Source organism: Exophiala oligosperma (genome assembly GCF_000835515.1).
Source record: "Exophiala oligosperma strain CBS 72588 unplaced genomic scaffold supercont1.2, whole genome shotgun sequence".
Lineage (NCBI taxonomy): Eukaryota > Fungi > Ascomycota > Eurotiomycetes > Chaetothyriales > Herpotrichiellaceae > Exophiala > Exophiala oligosperma.
Genome location: NW_015622819.1, coordinates 3063820 through 3078008, shown reverse-complemented (window position 1 = coordinate 3078008; position 14189 = coordinate 3063820). Strand labels below are relative to the sequence as shown.

At 50.9% G+C, this 14189-nt stretch overlaps 2 protein-coding genes across 2 annotated transcripts; both read left to right on the top strand.

The window, feature by feature from the left end:
- The first annotated feature begins 139 nt into the window (after positions 1 to 139).
- PV06_02509 (uncharacterized protein) lies at positions 140 to 8237 on the top strand. The gene is made up of 3 exons (XM_016403204.1): positions 140 to 521; positions 572 to 603; positions 678 to 8237. Exons 1-3 carry the CDS (start codon positions 429 to 431, stop codon positions 7822 to 7824), a joined length of 7272 nt encoding a protein of 2423 aa, XP_016267101.1. The 5' UTR covers positions 140 to 428; the 3' UTR covers positions 7825 to 8237.
- Positions 8238 to 9212: 975 nt separating this feature from the next.
- Positions 9213 to 11581, top strand: PV06_02508 (uncharacterized protein). The gene is made up of 2 exons (XM_016403203.1): positions 9213 to 9646; positions 9716 to 11581. The coding sequence occupies exons 1-2, from the start codon at positions 9374 to 9376 to the stop codon at positions 11339 to 11341; spliced, it is 1899 nt and encodes a 632-aa protein (XP_016267100.1). The 5' UTR covers positions 9213 to 9373; the 3' UTR covers positions 11342 to 11581.
- Positions 11582 to 14189: the final 2608 nt, after the last annotated feature.

The window sequence follows — 14189 nt, the reverse complement described above, 5'->3', positions numbered from 1 at the left end:
CCAGACTGGTGCGTGGCTGGGCTTTACTATTGGGTGGCCTGTGGCCTGGGCGTGTCTTTTTGGAGACGCAGTTATCGCTCTAGGGTTGCTTACCCATCTAACTGCCTCCGACCAAAGAATCCCGCCTACAACTTTGGGACGCTGAATCATCAAACCACCGGTAGATCACCAGAATCTTACTATCTCTCTGCCTGCGCTGGCCTTCCACGCTGAGCGTAGATCTTGTGCATCCTCTTGCGCTCCCTAATTGCGTCGTACTCGTACTCGGAATCTCCTTCTTCCTCCACTTCAACTCCGGACGATTCGCTTGATCCATCCTCACCGGCGACATCGTGATTGCTGTCGCTCTCCCTGTCGTCTGTCCACGTCAAATTCGTACGATGACATGAGCACGCCTATGTCGCCGTCACCGACGTAGCAGGGCCGAGATGGACGAAGTTCTTGGGGAGGACCTCCCGCTTCCGCCCACCAAACTCTACGAACGACTTGCTCAAGTCCCCAACTACACCTGGGATCGTTCGGTGAGTTCTGAGTGACATGATGAGAGTAAGAAAGTCGCTAATGAAGGCAGTTTACACCATTCCATTCGTCCTACGACCACTGGTAAGTCGAACGGGAGGAGCGCACATGCCTTCAAATGTTCTTGATTTGTAGCGCACTCTCGCTGACACACCCAGGCATGTCTTTGGCATCCTACACAACCCCGAAGTCATCAACCCTCGGTCGTCCCTAAGTACTCTGACCAGCCTATCCCTTCCTTCCGGCTCGAACAAGAGTTCCCCTAAACTCGATGCCCACCGCCCCTCTATCCGACACCACCACTGGAGCAGCATCAGTGGTACCTCCACAGACAGCGAAAATGCATCTTCAAGAGGCGAACAGGACATGCTATGGCAGCCCGTTGTTGCACGCATTAGTACGCATGTTGTGCGCCTGGAAAGAGAGTTTCAATATAATCAGTGGATAATGAAGGAATGCGATCCCGACTGCGCGCACACTGTTCGGCCCATCGAAATCTTCAAACTTCCAGCTACGCCCGGCGATGAACAACCTCTGATCGCTTGCGTCTACGAAGCGCCCGGAAAGAACTACCTGGGAGAAGTCCTGGATTTTGGACCGGCCTTCTATGGAAGACAGACCTATCGACAAAACGCTGATGGCACACCGGGCGAACGTATACCGCTTCAAGCTTTCCTCGACTTTGCCATCGGGGCTTCGGAAGCGCTTGAGTTGCTACATCATGGGGCCAAAATAATCCATGGTGAGCTTCGGGGCGACAGTTTCCACTGGAACCGCGAAACCAACGCGGTTAAGATTGCAAACGGAGGCAACGGACCTCGGTCTTTCGACAACATCTTATCAAGCGAAGGTTGGGCAACGCTGAGTAGAGAACTCGGTGTCAAGACGAAACTACAGTTCATTGCCCCCGAGCAGACAGGACGTCTCGCTGCGGATCCTGACAGTAGGACAGACATATACAGCCTAGGAGTCCTTTTTTGGACCCTCCTTACAGGACAGCCTGCCTTCGATGCGGAAACCCCTATCGATATTATCCAAAGGGTTCTCACGCATCGCTTGCCCCAAGTCACAGCCATTCGCATGGATATTCCCGACGCCATCTCACATATCATCTCAAGGATGACCCAAAAACAAATGGATGAGCGATATCACTCTGTGAGTGGACTCAAATATGACTTATTGCAAATCCAGAAATTCTTAGGCGAGGGCGATCAGGAAAAGATCAAGAACTACAAGGTTGGCCAGCGGGATGTATCGTCTTTCTTCATCCTCCCGTCCAAACAGTTTGGGCGTACTTCAGAGACCGAGAAAATTACCAAGATCATCGAAAAAGCATATAAGCGACATGGCTCTGCAAGTGCCCGTCATTCGCCTTCACAGCACGGGCTTCTCAGTGCCGCCTCCAACTCTTCAATCTCGGACGGCCGGCCAGACGGTCCAGAGCAAGGTGAAGGATCTGATTCCTCCAGCTCTTATGGATTTAGAGAGTCTCGGAGTAATTCTACCACGATTGGGCTCGATGGTCCTTCATTCACCCCCACTTTTGGCAGTAAGCCCAATATTCTGAACAAGCGTCTTCCTGGCTCGCGCGGTGGCCCACTGGACTCTCTGTCTGATCGCGATAGCAGTATGTCTAGCGGTCTGCAATCAACGCCCGATAGTATACCCGGAATGATGACAAGGCGCCGCAATAGTCACAAATACAAACGGCGCACAAAGACGGAGGTGATCACGCTTTTAGGTCCTGCAGGAGTTGGAAAGACGGCTCTTATCAAAGCCATTCAGCCTTCCATCCGCCGTCACGGCTATTTTGCTTTGGGGAGATTCGACAGAGCTCGACCATCTCCTTTCGAACCCATGATCAAAGTGATGGCGAGTTTGTTCAGGCAAATATTCTCCGAGAAGGATGTCAACACACCATATCATGAACACCTCCGAGCACACGTTAGTCCGTTTTGGCCCATCCTGAGTTCTATGCTGGATTTGCCCGCCACTTTACTTGATGTCACGGTGCTTTCAAAGAAGCTCTTAACAAAAGGAGATACCACCGCCACACAGAGCGTCAATACAGAGGTGCCCACGATTGACAGTGGGCATAAGACGGTAAATGGGACGGCGAACCATAATCTGTGGGACGCAAACGATTTTCTTCGTGGCCCGGCCAACACTAGATCTATACGACTCATCAATACCTACATGGATGTTCTTCGGACCATGTGTACAGGCAAGCTGATCTGTCTATGTCTAGATGACCTGCAGGCGGCGGAACCGGAGTCGATCAATCTACTGATGCATATTATCAAGGCTAAGATCCCTGTTGTTTTGTTATTATCAAGTCGTGTGGAAGACGGACAGATTCCAGAATCTACGGCGAAGATTCTCGAGCTTGACTCAACCAACAAGATCGAGCTTGGAAACCTCCGGGAAAAGTATGTTTTTGAATATGTTGCTGCAACCATGTCTCAGTCAGTCGAAACGGTGGTGCCTCTCGCTGCGGTGGTGTATGCGAAATCTGAGGGCAACCCTTTTTTGTTCAAAGATATCTTACAGACGTGTTACCAGCGTGAGTGCTTGTGGTACGACTGGAGAGCTTCAGGCTGGCAATTTGACTTGGACAAAATTTTCGACGAATTTGCCTCGGATTCACGCTTCTCAGGCACTGAATATCTGCAAAGACGTCTGCAAGACATACCACCTGCTTCAAGATCCATCCTTGCTTGGGCCTCATTATTGGGAAGCACGTTTTCTTTCAAGTTGATTCAACACATTATGTCCGGGGACTATTTCTATAGCAGTGGCAAAGACCAAGCAAATGATGCTACTTGTCCCAGGCGCGCCAAACTGTTCAATCTCTCGGAATCAGATTTGGTGAATGGTTTACAACAATTGGTCAACGCCTACATCATTACCCCAGGGCAAACTGATGACGAGTTTCGCTTCTCTCATGCGCGATATTTGAAAGCTGCAAATGAAATGCGGGAATGCCAAAATACAACCAAGATGCATTTCATCATTGCCCAAACAATGATGACCTATCTGAGCCAATGCAAGTATAACCTATATCCGTTGTCCCGTCATATTTGTCTTTCTGCAGACATCATCAAGGAACGCGTCCCTGTACGCATGCGTTATCGAGATGTGCTGTGGCGTGGAGCACAGAAAGCGCTCGAAACAGGAGCACAGCAAACTGGTTTATGGTATTATAAAAGCGCTCTCAAACTGCTACAGGACGACAAATGGAACAGTGATGACCCTGACGTATTCTACGATGAGACTTTGCAATTGACCGTTAACAGCGCCGAGGTGATGTTTTTGCAGGGTGAAGTAGAAGAAGCTCTGGCACTTCTTGAGGATACCTTTGAACATGCACGGTGTTCGGCGGACAAGACAAGGTCGTACATCCTCAAAGGTCGGATTCTATCATCTCTGGGTCAATACCTTCCTGCTTTTGAGGCGCATCGGGAGTGTTTGGCTGGGCTTGGTCTGCCATTGCCCGAAAAGTCTTGGGAGGAGTGCGATCTTGATTTCAAGAAGCTGGAATTTCGTCTGAGAGAGGTCAACCGAGAAGAACTCATTTCCCGGCCCCTCAGTGACGACAAGACTGTAATCGCCCTGGGAACTCTCCTGAGTGAAGCTCTGGGAGCCCTCTACTGGTCAGACGCCCTGTTGTGGTACCAATTGGTCACCGCCTACATTTCGGCTGTGCTGGATCGTGGCGCATTCCTTCAAGCAGGACTAGGCTTTTCAATGATGGGCGCCGCAGCGATTGGTCGCTTCAAAGACATTGAACTGGGTCTATTCTGTGGTGAAATTGCTCAAGAGTATTTCACTCTTTACGATGACCCTTGGACTCGCGGCAGAGGATGGACCTTGTACACCTTGTTCATTGGCCATTTTCAGACTCCTATTCGCAACCTCCTTCCCATCCTCGATAACGCTCTCGAATACTCACTGTCGTCAGGAGATCGGTTTGTAAGCATCCTGAATATCGGCGTGATGGCTCTCTCGAGACTCTGGGCAGGACAGGATTTGTCTGAAGTGGAAGCTTTTTGCAATTATGGACCAGAAGAATTTGAGGATTGGGAACATGACCACCGAGGTGGTACACTCTTGATTATAACCCGACAGGTCGCTCGAGCATTGCAGGGTAAGACGGGCATTGAGAACGTTGACACGGTCCTCGACGACGAACAGCACAAGAGAGATCAGTGGTTAGCTGAATGCGGAAAAGCTGCCAACCCGGAGCGACCACGAGATATTTACCAGGCCGTAGGCTTACTCGTCTATGCTATCTTAGGCTATCACGAGTTTGTGGTTGAAACCGGCACAGCGTTACTAGGCACCGGCTTGGACGAACTGTGGTCTAACAGACCAGCATATGGTGCACGATTTGCCCTGGGCCTATCGCTTTTGGCTATCGCTCGAAATAAGCCCGAGGAGGAGCGTGGGCCGTACATCGAAAAGGCGAAGATCATGAAGCGAGACATTGATGAGCTGGGCAAAGTCAATGATGTCAACTTTTACGCCTGGTCACGCCTTCTCGAGGCTGGCATCTGTGAATTGACAGGTGTATATGCTGGCATCATCTCAAATCTCGAGGCAGCTGTGGACCACTGCCAAGTGCACGGATTTGCTTTGGAGGAGGCTCTTGCTATCGAAATGCAGGCAGAGTTTCTCCTTGCCAAAGGTGCGAAGAGGGCCGGCAAGGTTATGATCCAAGAAGCCATCACTGCTTGGAATAGAATCAATGCCACAGGCAAAGCAAAACAACTCTCGGACAAGCACGAGTGGCTGATCAAGACTGCAACCACGTCACGGACAGTGGAAGCGACAACGCAGACAGAAGATCTTGCTCTGCCTGTGTCGGAAGAAGCCCAGGCTCAGATCAAGAGGGAGTACACCACCGCCTGGGTGCAGCCTAAGGGAACAGGCGCAACGCAAACGTCGCAAGATGTGCCTGGGCTAGGTCTTGACATCTTGGACCTTACCTCTATCCTTGAATTCTCCAGGGTTATCAGCTCCGAGTTGCAGATCAACAACCTGCTGTCCAAGATGATTTCAGTCATTCTGGAGTCCGTTGGAGGACAGGCAGAGTTCTGCGCCATTGTCATAGACTCGGAAGATCAAGGTTGGTGTGTCGCCGCCAGCGCGGATCATGAGACTGGTGTCAAAACATATCCCGACGGCATTCCATTTTCCGAAGTTGATGATCAGGCGGCGCAACAGATCACGCATTATCTGCTTCGCACCAAGGAGACTGTTTTCGTGCAGAATGTGCTTGAAGATGACCGTTTTTCCAACGTCGGAGATGCATACCTGGCTCGAAATCCACAGGGGCGGTCCATTATTGCAATCCCGATCATACAAGCCGACCATCTTATGGGAGTGATTCATCTAGAAGGGCGACCAAATGCTTTCACGCAACGGAACATGATTGTTCTAAACCTTTTAACGAACCAAGTCGCTATATCTCTCGGTAATGCTCTTCTATATCGAAAGGTCCGAAAAGTTAGCGCATCCAATGCCAGCATGGTCGAATCGCAGAAGCGTGCTCTTGTAGCTGCACGCGAGGCCGAAGCTAAGGCAAAGAAAGCAGAGGCTGAGGCAATGCACAACGTCAAATTGAAAGAAGAGGCCGCCAAGGCCAAGTCTATATTCCTCGCCAATGTTAGCCACGAACTTCGGACGCCGCTTAATGGTGTAATTGGCATGTCAGAACTCCTCAAAGGTACTCCCTTGAGCAAAGACCAAGAGCAGTATGCCGATAGCATTCGCGTCTGCGCGGATACTCTCTTGACTGTGATCAACGATATACTTGACTTCTCTAAGCTGGAGGCAGGCAAGATGCAGATGTTCACAGTACCTCTCAATCTCAAGGAGACCATTACTGAAGTGGTAAGAGCTTTAGCCTACACAAACCAGGAACACGGTCTGCAAACTATCGAGGATTTGCAGATCGACGACGGCCTGGTGCTCGGTGATCCAGTGCGACTACATCAAATCTTCATGAACTTGTTAAGCAACGCTTACAAGTTTACGCCTCAAGGATCAGTCACTGTCAGGGCACGTAAGAATGCTGAGTCGCGAGACAGAGTCAAGATCACCTGCTCTGTAGCCGATACTGGCATCGGTATAACGCAGGAACAACTCGCCCGACTATTCCAGCCGTTCTCCCAAGCGGACTCATCCACTGCTCGATCATATGGTGGGAGTGGTCTCGGGCTGAGTATCTGTAAAGCCATGATTGAGAACGTGCTTGGTGGTAAGATTTGGATTGAGTCTACACCCGGCGTCGGCACGACCGTCTCATTCACTTTGACATTCCAAAAGGCACCCAAGGACAGCAGCGTGCCTAACGATATGAGGATCGCAGCCAAAGATCCTGATCCAATGGCCAATTGGTCGCAAGCAGCCAGTCCCGAGACCGAACAAAAAACTATTAGCTTCTGCGACTTGTCCAAGGTACCTCGCGAGGACCTTCGTGTGTGCATTGCCGAGGACAACCAGATCAACCGAAAGATTGCCATTTCCTTTGTCAAGAAAATCGGACTCAACTGCGAGGCATACGAGGACGGCAAACAAGCATATGATGCGTTGAGGGCTCAAAGTAAAGAAGGCAAACCTTTCCATCTGGTACTCATGGATGTTCAAATGCCGGTCTTGGACGGTTATGAGGCGACGAAGGCGATTCGAGCCGACCCTGATCCCAATGTCAGTCAAGTTCTCATCATTGCCATGACTGCGTCAGCTATCCGTGGCGATAGGGAAAAGTGCTTGGAGGCAGGAATGAATGATTACCTGGCAAAGCCGGTGCGGCAGACAGCATTGAAAGCCATGATCGACGAATACCTCAACAACACCAAGCTGGCTGCCGATGTCGCAACAAATGGATCGACAAGCATGACGCCTAGAGACAAGCTCAATGGGATGTTGGGAGAAGAAGCTTCCAAGTCCATCAAGACGATGGCCAATGGAGATTTCCCATCACCTCCCGGCGAAAAACCCAGATCCAGACGGCCATTCAAGAGGGTGATGAAAAAGGTCGATACCGCGGTTGCGGAAGTGAAAGAAACCCTTAACCGAAGTGATAGCCCTCCAAGTGGGAAACGGGAAACGGACGAGTTGGGCAAGATCAGCAGTGACAGCGTTCCACCGAAAGACTTTATGCTCGTGGGAAATCCTACTGTTGATGGAATACGCACAGTACTAAATGGAACCGAGGCTGCGTCTGGAGATGGTGGGGAACGCCCTGTGTTCACTCAGAGTCCGGCACCACTCGGTGGTGAGGCCAATGGAAGTAGATAGTCGGGAACTCGTGGCGAGCAGGGAAGTGGTATTGTCTTTTGGCGAAATCAAACTATGACTGTATGAAATGTTCAAGGTATGGGAAGCGATATTCATCAAAAACTAAAGGGGGCAATGTTCTGAGCGATATTCGGGTACCTTCGGCGCAGGGTTGGTGTTGGAGAGAAACCTAGTCTAGTTTCAGCAGTGCATACACTTATGCATACTGTATTCACAGTATGCTTGGGACTAGGGATATTGATTGATGGAGTATCTTCACGTTTGGGCAAGCGAAGCCAGCGCCACGGGGTTCCAGCAATATCGTTTGTATTCGTTTAGTCAACGACAGCAGCGGGAAACAGGCTCTGTTGGCCGTCGACACCTTCAATTGATATCAGTATTAGTATGTTATAGATTTTCCGACCAAGATCGACAGAAAGATGCACTGGTCGCTTGGAGTGTCCTCGTGTCAAAGTCCGGTGGGAGAATCCGAGTAGCCTGTGATATTGTACAATATGTAGACGCGGTAGGGAGTTCGTATGTAACACCACAACTGAGGTCAGACATCAACCAATCAGTGAGTGGAATGACTTCGGTCATGACCCAGTTTCAAACGAATGCAATTTGCCCCGGCACGCGCGAGGAGCTTCAATTTCTCGCTTGACACGCCTCAAAAAGAAACATGGTCTTCATCTTTTGACCACTTTGACACCCTTTTTGTCGAGGCGAGCTCATTAGCACTGCCTCTAAAGTGGACATTCAGTCTGTTCCCCGGCCACTACTGCGTATGATGGTGGCTTCCATCCCATCGCAGTCAGGTCTTTGGGCTTCAAGAAGCTACTTTTTGGCGCCTTGCTGGTTTCGAGATCCTTTCCTCCTGTCCTGTCGATGGTCGCGATGGCACGAATTACCCGCCATGCCCGGTTCAACACTTGCCATAGTAAGGTGGTCGAAATGCTGTCTTTGTCTCTCGCCAACCCCTATAGCAAGCATTTCATTCGCCTGGATTCATTTTTAATCGTTTCAGCCTTTTCTATCTTGAGCTTCTCTTCCGTGAGACTCGGGTGGGCTCGAGCAGAAAACATCGTTCAAATCAGCCACCATCCACACAACCCTTTTTGACCTCAACTTTTGCGCGCGCGCCAACACCCCGTCTTGTACACGGCGAGACATGTCGGCTTCACAATGTCTTGAACTTGGAGCACGCTACGGAGGGCCTTGGAATCGTGGCGCCGCCTTTCCAATGATGGGGTGCGTGGTGGTCAACACATGGTCTCCGTCTACCAATACGCGACGAACCGTGTGCCTCCACAGGTTTCTCGGTTGGTCTCGACGACATGTATACAAATAGGTGAGCAGGTTCGTCTGAGACACAGGTTGGTCTTCTTCCTTCTTCATCCTCATTCTGCATCTCTTCGCGGTGTGGTTCCATCTCCTCTACTGTTTTTTTCTTCTCCCAGTCTCTCGTTGACACCCAAGTCATTCGTTACCAAACACAAAAGTCTTTCGCTACCACTCTGTCTCGTTCACATACACAGCCAAACTTATTGTCATACCATACACCACCACCATGAAGTCCACATTGACTGCTGGGCTCGTGGCCTCTGTCCTTCTCCTGCAGCAGGCTGCGGCTTCGGGCGGCTGGGGTGATGCACCAAGCTTTTCCAGTCCTTCCAACTGCAACAACACCTGTACTCCTGACCAGGAAGGCGGGTTCAACTGGTCCGGTCTACCCACAGGTGGATTCAGCAACTATGGTGGGTTCGGCTTCAGCGGGTTCACTTGTCAAGACTCGTTTCAGGGAAACAGAAAGAGGTCTCTCGAGACTCGCTCGGACTTTCAGGTACGCAAGCAGGAAGACCGTCAATCACACCAAGAGGAAGGGAACAAATTGAGTGCTAACATATCATAGCCCAAATGCATCCAAGGCAGCGTGGGCAAGTCCACGAGTGGTGGACCGAGCTTCTCCTGTGGCCAAGACGATGCCTTCTCCATCAGCCACATGCAAGTCTCTGTCTCCTATGACACCGACTTGGACTTCATCTTCTCTATGCCCGATGGATCAACTTGTAAGCACACTGCTTCGTGCAAGGCTTCAGGTTCAACCATCGAGAACTCTCAATGCGGTGGTGCCAAGTCGGTCACCTTCAACCTTCCCCCCAGCAGTGGAAAGAGCTCTTGCGACGTCGGTATTCATTCGATCGGATTCAACTGCAACAGCCCTCCTCCACCGCCTGCGACCAGCTCGACTACACCGGTCTTCTCAACTACCTCTCCTGTAGTAGAGACAACATCAACCACGAAGCCTTGGGTGTGGACCACCACTCCTACAACCACTCCTACAACCACTCCCACCATTCCGACCACCACAACCACTCCCGCTATTCCGACCACAACGACCATTCCTGTAATCCAGACCACAACAACCACTCCAGGCAAGGAGACGCCGTCCACCACCTCCTCCTCCTCGACAACAACGACTCCGGGCTGGGGCTTCACGACCACCACAACCCCAGGAAAGGAGATTCCCACCACTTCTAGCACTACCACGCCTGAAGTGGTTCCAACCACTACGACCACCCCTGCTGAGGTCCCAACAACAACCACACCTAGAAAGGAAATCCCCACAACAACCACGACCACACCAGGAAAGCAATTGCCACCCACTACCCTCTCAACCACGGTATTTTCCACGACTTCTCCGTCGACCACACCAGGTAAACAATTGCCGCCCACCACCCTCTCAACCTCTTTTTCGTCAACATCGGCTGCTCCACCCCCGCCCGGGTCATCTGCTCCTTGTCCACCTGTCCTCCCTAGCTGTTTGAACACCTGGCTCAGCCTGGTCCCCAAGTGCTCCTCCAACAGCGACACCAAATGCTTCTGCCCGTCTCCAGAATTCATCTCCTCGGTCCAAGAATGTGTCTCGGCCTGGTCGGGAAGCGACTCTGAGATCTCGTCTGCCCTGTCCTACCTCGCTGGTATCTGCGCCGACTTTGTCCCTCAGAACCCAGGTATCTGCACCGGTATCCCGACTGGCATCACGCTGATCCCCTCCGTCACGCCCGTCACAACCACCCAGACCAACGGTATCGGTCGTGGCTCTCGACCCGCAGGGCCAACTCCTGCTCCAGTGACCACGCTCACCTTCACGGTGACCAAGAGTGAAGGAGGCGCTGTCACGACGACCGTCGCGGTGCCGGCCGTGAGCTTTGTCACTGCCACCGAGACAGGTCCCCAAGGTGGAGGAGTCGGCCTCGTCCCCTGGGGAAGCCCTGCGACTCCTACTCCTGTTTCTTCTGGAAACGGATCAGGTGCGCCGGCTCCGGCAGGTGGATGCTCGGGTAACGAATGCCCTGCCCCCGCTGCCCCGGCTCCAGCGAGCAGCACCCGCGTGGCTGCAGGACAGACCTTTGCGGTTCCATCTGCATCGGGCACCACGGCTGGGGTTGCCCCCGCTCAATTCACTGGTGCGGCAGGCAAGACTGAACTCGGTATGCTGGCTGGAGCGTTGGCCATCGTTGCGTTCTTTGCTTAGAGGACGGACTTTTGGTTCAAGACGCCATTCGCCTAGTGTCATGCGGATCTGCAATGGAAAGTGAAGAGAGAATATGGGAGGATTGTTATAACTTAATTGTATTATTTTCCTTTGAAGAAAACGATGGTTTGAGGAAAAGTGTCGACAAGAAAAACCACTAAAAAAAGAAGACTCAAATGATGGAATGATGTGCAAGAAATCTGGCAACTTATCAGAACAGAAACATGGCATAACATAGCATAATATCTGCATAATTTGATTTATTTTTATTTGTTTGAGCATATTTGTCTTTCGCATTGTTCCTAATCATGATGCATTTTTGTGTGTGTGGAAGGGAGAATATTCAAGCCACAGTGATCAAGGGGTAGTCATGAGTTATAGATCCCCTCTCCTCTTTTTTGGTTCGACTTCGCTAGATCTATTTGGTATTTCCCGCTCAAACTATGCGATGAAACCTTTTAGACTGGATAAAGTCGAATGGCCTGCCCCCGGGAATCTCTCGGAAAATCCAAAAACCAGCGGAATGAATGGTGGTCGTTACCGGAGAACGAAACGCCATCTGAGGACTTATCACGGATACAATCTCCCCTTGCAAGGGCTTGGGCCACAACCGGGCCGGCCGCCATAGAAGTCAATGCGTCTGTGATGCTATTTAGTTTTTTTTATCAAAAGAATATACCGTAATCTTTGTTTCTCAAATCGGTATACAATCACAAATTGAAGTTTAGCGGACGACAAGTGACAAGACTTTTACGGGCAACTCATACATCTATCATTTACCCAAAGTGCTGGTTCCATCATTCACACAAAGGACAGACATCAGCAACATGTCTACAACTACGAAACAAGTGGCGTTGATTGTAGGGGGTGCTTCCGGAATCGGTGAAGCTACTGCTCGAAAGTTGGCAAGCCGAGGTTGCGTTGTCGTGATAGCAGACATGAATGAGAAACTGGGGAAGAGTGTGGCAGAGGACATTTCAAGGATATATGGAGTCGAAGCAGAATTTGTACGGATCGACGTCACGAATGAAGAAAGTGTCAAGGCAGCCGTCGACTTGGCAGCTTCGAGGACGGGTCGTTTGGACTTTGCCGCGAATTGTGCCGGTATCTGTGAGAGTACATGGGAAGAAGAGAAAAGTATCACCGTTGAACTTTTCGACAGGTGAGTGTTTTCGATCTCGTGCAAGAAGACAGGCTTCTAGAGAGCTTCCACCTGTATGTGACATATACTGACACCTTTATTGCGACCACACAGAACACACGCAGTCAACACACGTGGAATCTGGCTTTGTCAAAAGTACGAGGCAGCACAGATGCAAAAACAAGACCCGAGACAGATTTCCTTCAGTCCTCCATCACAACATGCCGTTCCTGGACAACGTGGAGCCATCGCCAACGTCGCATCGATGGCTGGTCTACACGCCATGGGTTTGGCCGCTTACACTCCCAGCAAATACGCCGCGGTCGGGGTGACGAAAAATGGTGCCAAATTTTACGGACCCGATGGGATCAGGTGCAACGCTTTGTGTCCCGGGTGGACCATGACCGCCATGACGGAACACAGTATGGGAGAGGAAGCCAAATTGGGCACCGAAGAAAACGAAAATTCGGCCGTGGCCAAAGCGATATCGTTGCGACGAATGGCTTTTGCCCAGGAACAGGCCAACGTGCTTGGGTTCTTGTTGAGTGACGAGAGTAGTTATATGAATGGGTCGGTCGTGGTGGTCGATGGAGGTTACCATGATATTAGGTGAAAACCTATCATCATAGAATGGATCAAATCAGTGTTGCCCATTCTAATGCCTCTCGTGACATAACTTAGGCTCGACGGCGGCTTCACATTGCAGAACATACTATGCTTGCTCTAGCGTAGTGAACCCTATATAGGTGCATGGTCCCCATTGCAGGCTGTTTGTTACCTTCACACTGCGTCACGCACGTCGACCCAGTGCCTGCCTAATTGGTTCTAGTGCCGTCGACAGCACTGCCTGCGCTCCCGTACTTACTCGCGCAGCCCCTACTCTACCCAGTTTAGTCCCTCGTCTTAGGTATTTCCCTCAATGGGGATTCCCATTGTTTTGAGATACTGATACAATGACTGGGATTTACCTTGGCACGAGCTCGAAGTGGATCAGACTTTCACCTTTGAGTGCCCGACGACACCCGCTCGGAAAAAGGCCCTCCCCAAGCTCGGCTACGACAGCCGTGATATTGTACTTACTTCCCAAAACTTCGCCACCCCATTTCCGTGGTTGAGACAAGCGACTGGGAATACGAGAAGAAGCCAACCCCCGTCATCGATCAGACAAGACACAAATCATGATCGCTCGGAGCTGTAGTTCTCGGGGAGCCAACGATCTAGGTTGTGAGAGACCCGACCCCGGATTGTGTATCGCTAGCTGGGACTGGTTTGTGGGGTGCTACTCGGCATTCCTTTTCCAAGGACACAAACCTCCTACTCAGCTTCAATGACTCGATCACTGTTGCACCAGGCAGACCTAGATTCAGGTCTGCTGAATCCTAGTGATCCCTATACGGGTTGAGATAAGATCGATTGCCCGGAAATCATGGTAAACTTAACCTTGAGGTTAAGATCTGCATGATAATATGAGGGAGAGGGTATATAACGATAACGACCTGGGTAGTGGGAGTGAGAGTAGCTGCACCCCTAGAGTTTTCTATCCAGCATACTTCGTCACAGCTCCTCCGTAGAGAATACAACATAATGGGTTGTACAAAATTCAAAGTCATCATCGCCGGTGGAGGCATAGCAGGGTTGTCACTAGCCAATATGCTGCAAAAGACCGGCATCGATTTTGTCGTCTTGGAGGCTTATCCTGAACTCGCA

Excerpts from the sequence above, each read along its gene's own strand:
- PV06_02509 (XM_016403204.1), top strand. The coding sequence starts at position 429 with ATGGACGAAGTTCTTGGGGAGGACCTCCCGCTTCCGCCCACCAAACTC. Across the intron at positions 522-571 it reads ACTACACCTGGGATCGTTCG|TTTACACCATTCCATTCGTC; the intron begins GTGAGTTCTGAG and ends TAATGAAGGCAG. Across the intron at positions 604-677 it reads CATTCGTCCTACGACCACTG|GCATGTCTTTGGCATCCTAC; the intron begins GTAAGTCGAACG and ends TGACACACCCAG.
- PV06_02508 (XM_016403203.1), top strand. The coding sequence starts at position 9,374 with ATGAAGTCCACATTGACTGCTGGGCTCGTGGCCTCTGTCCTTCTCCTG. Across the intron at positions 9,647-9,715 it reads AGACTCGCTCGGACTTTCAG|CCCAAATGCATCCAAGGCAG; the intron begins GTACGCAAGCAG and ends AACATATCATAG.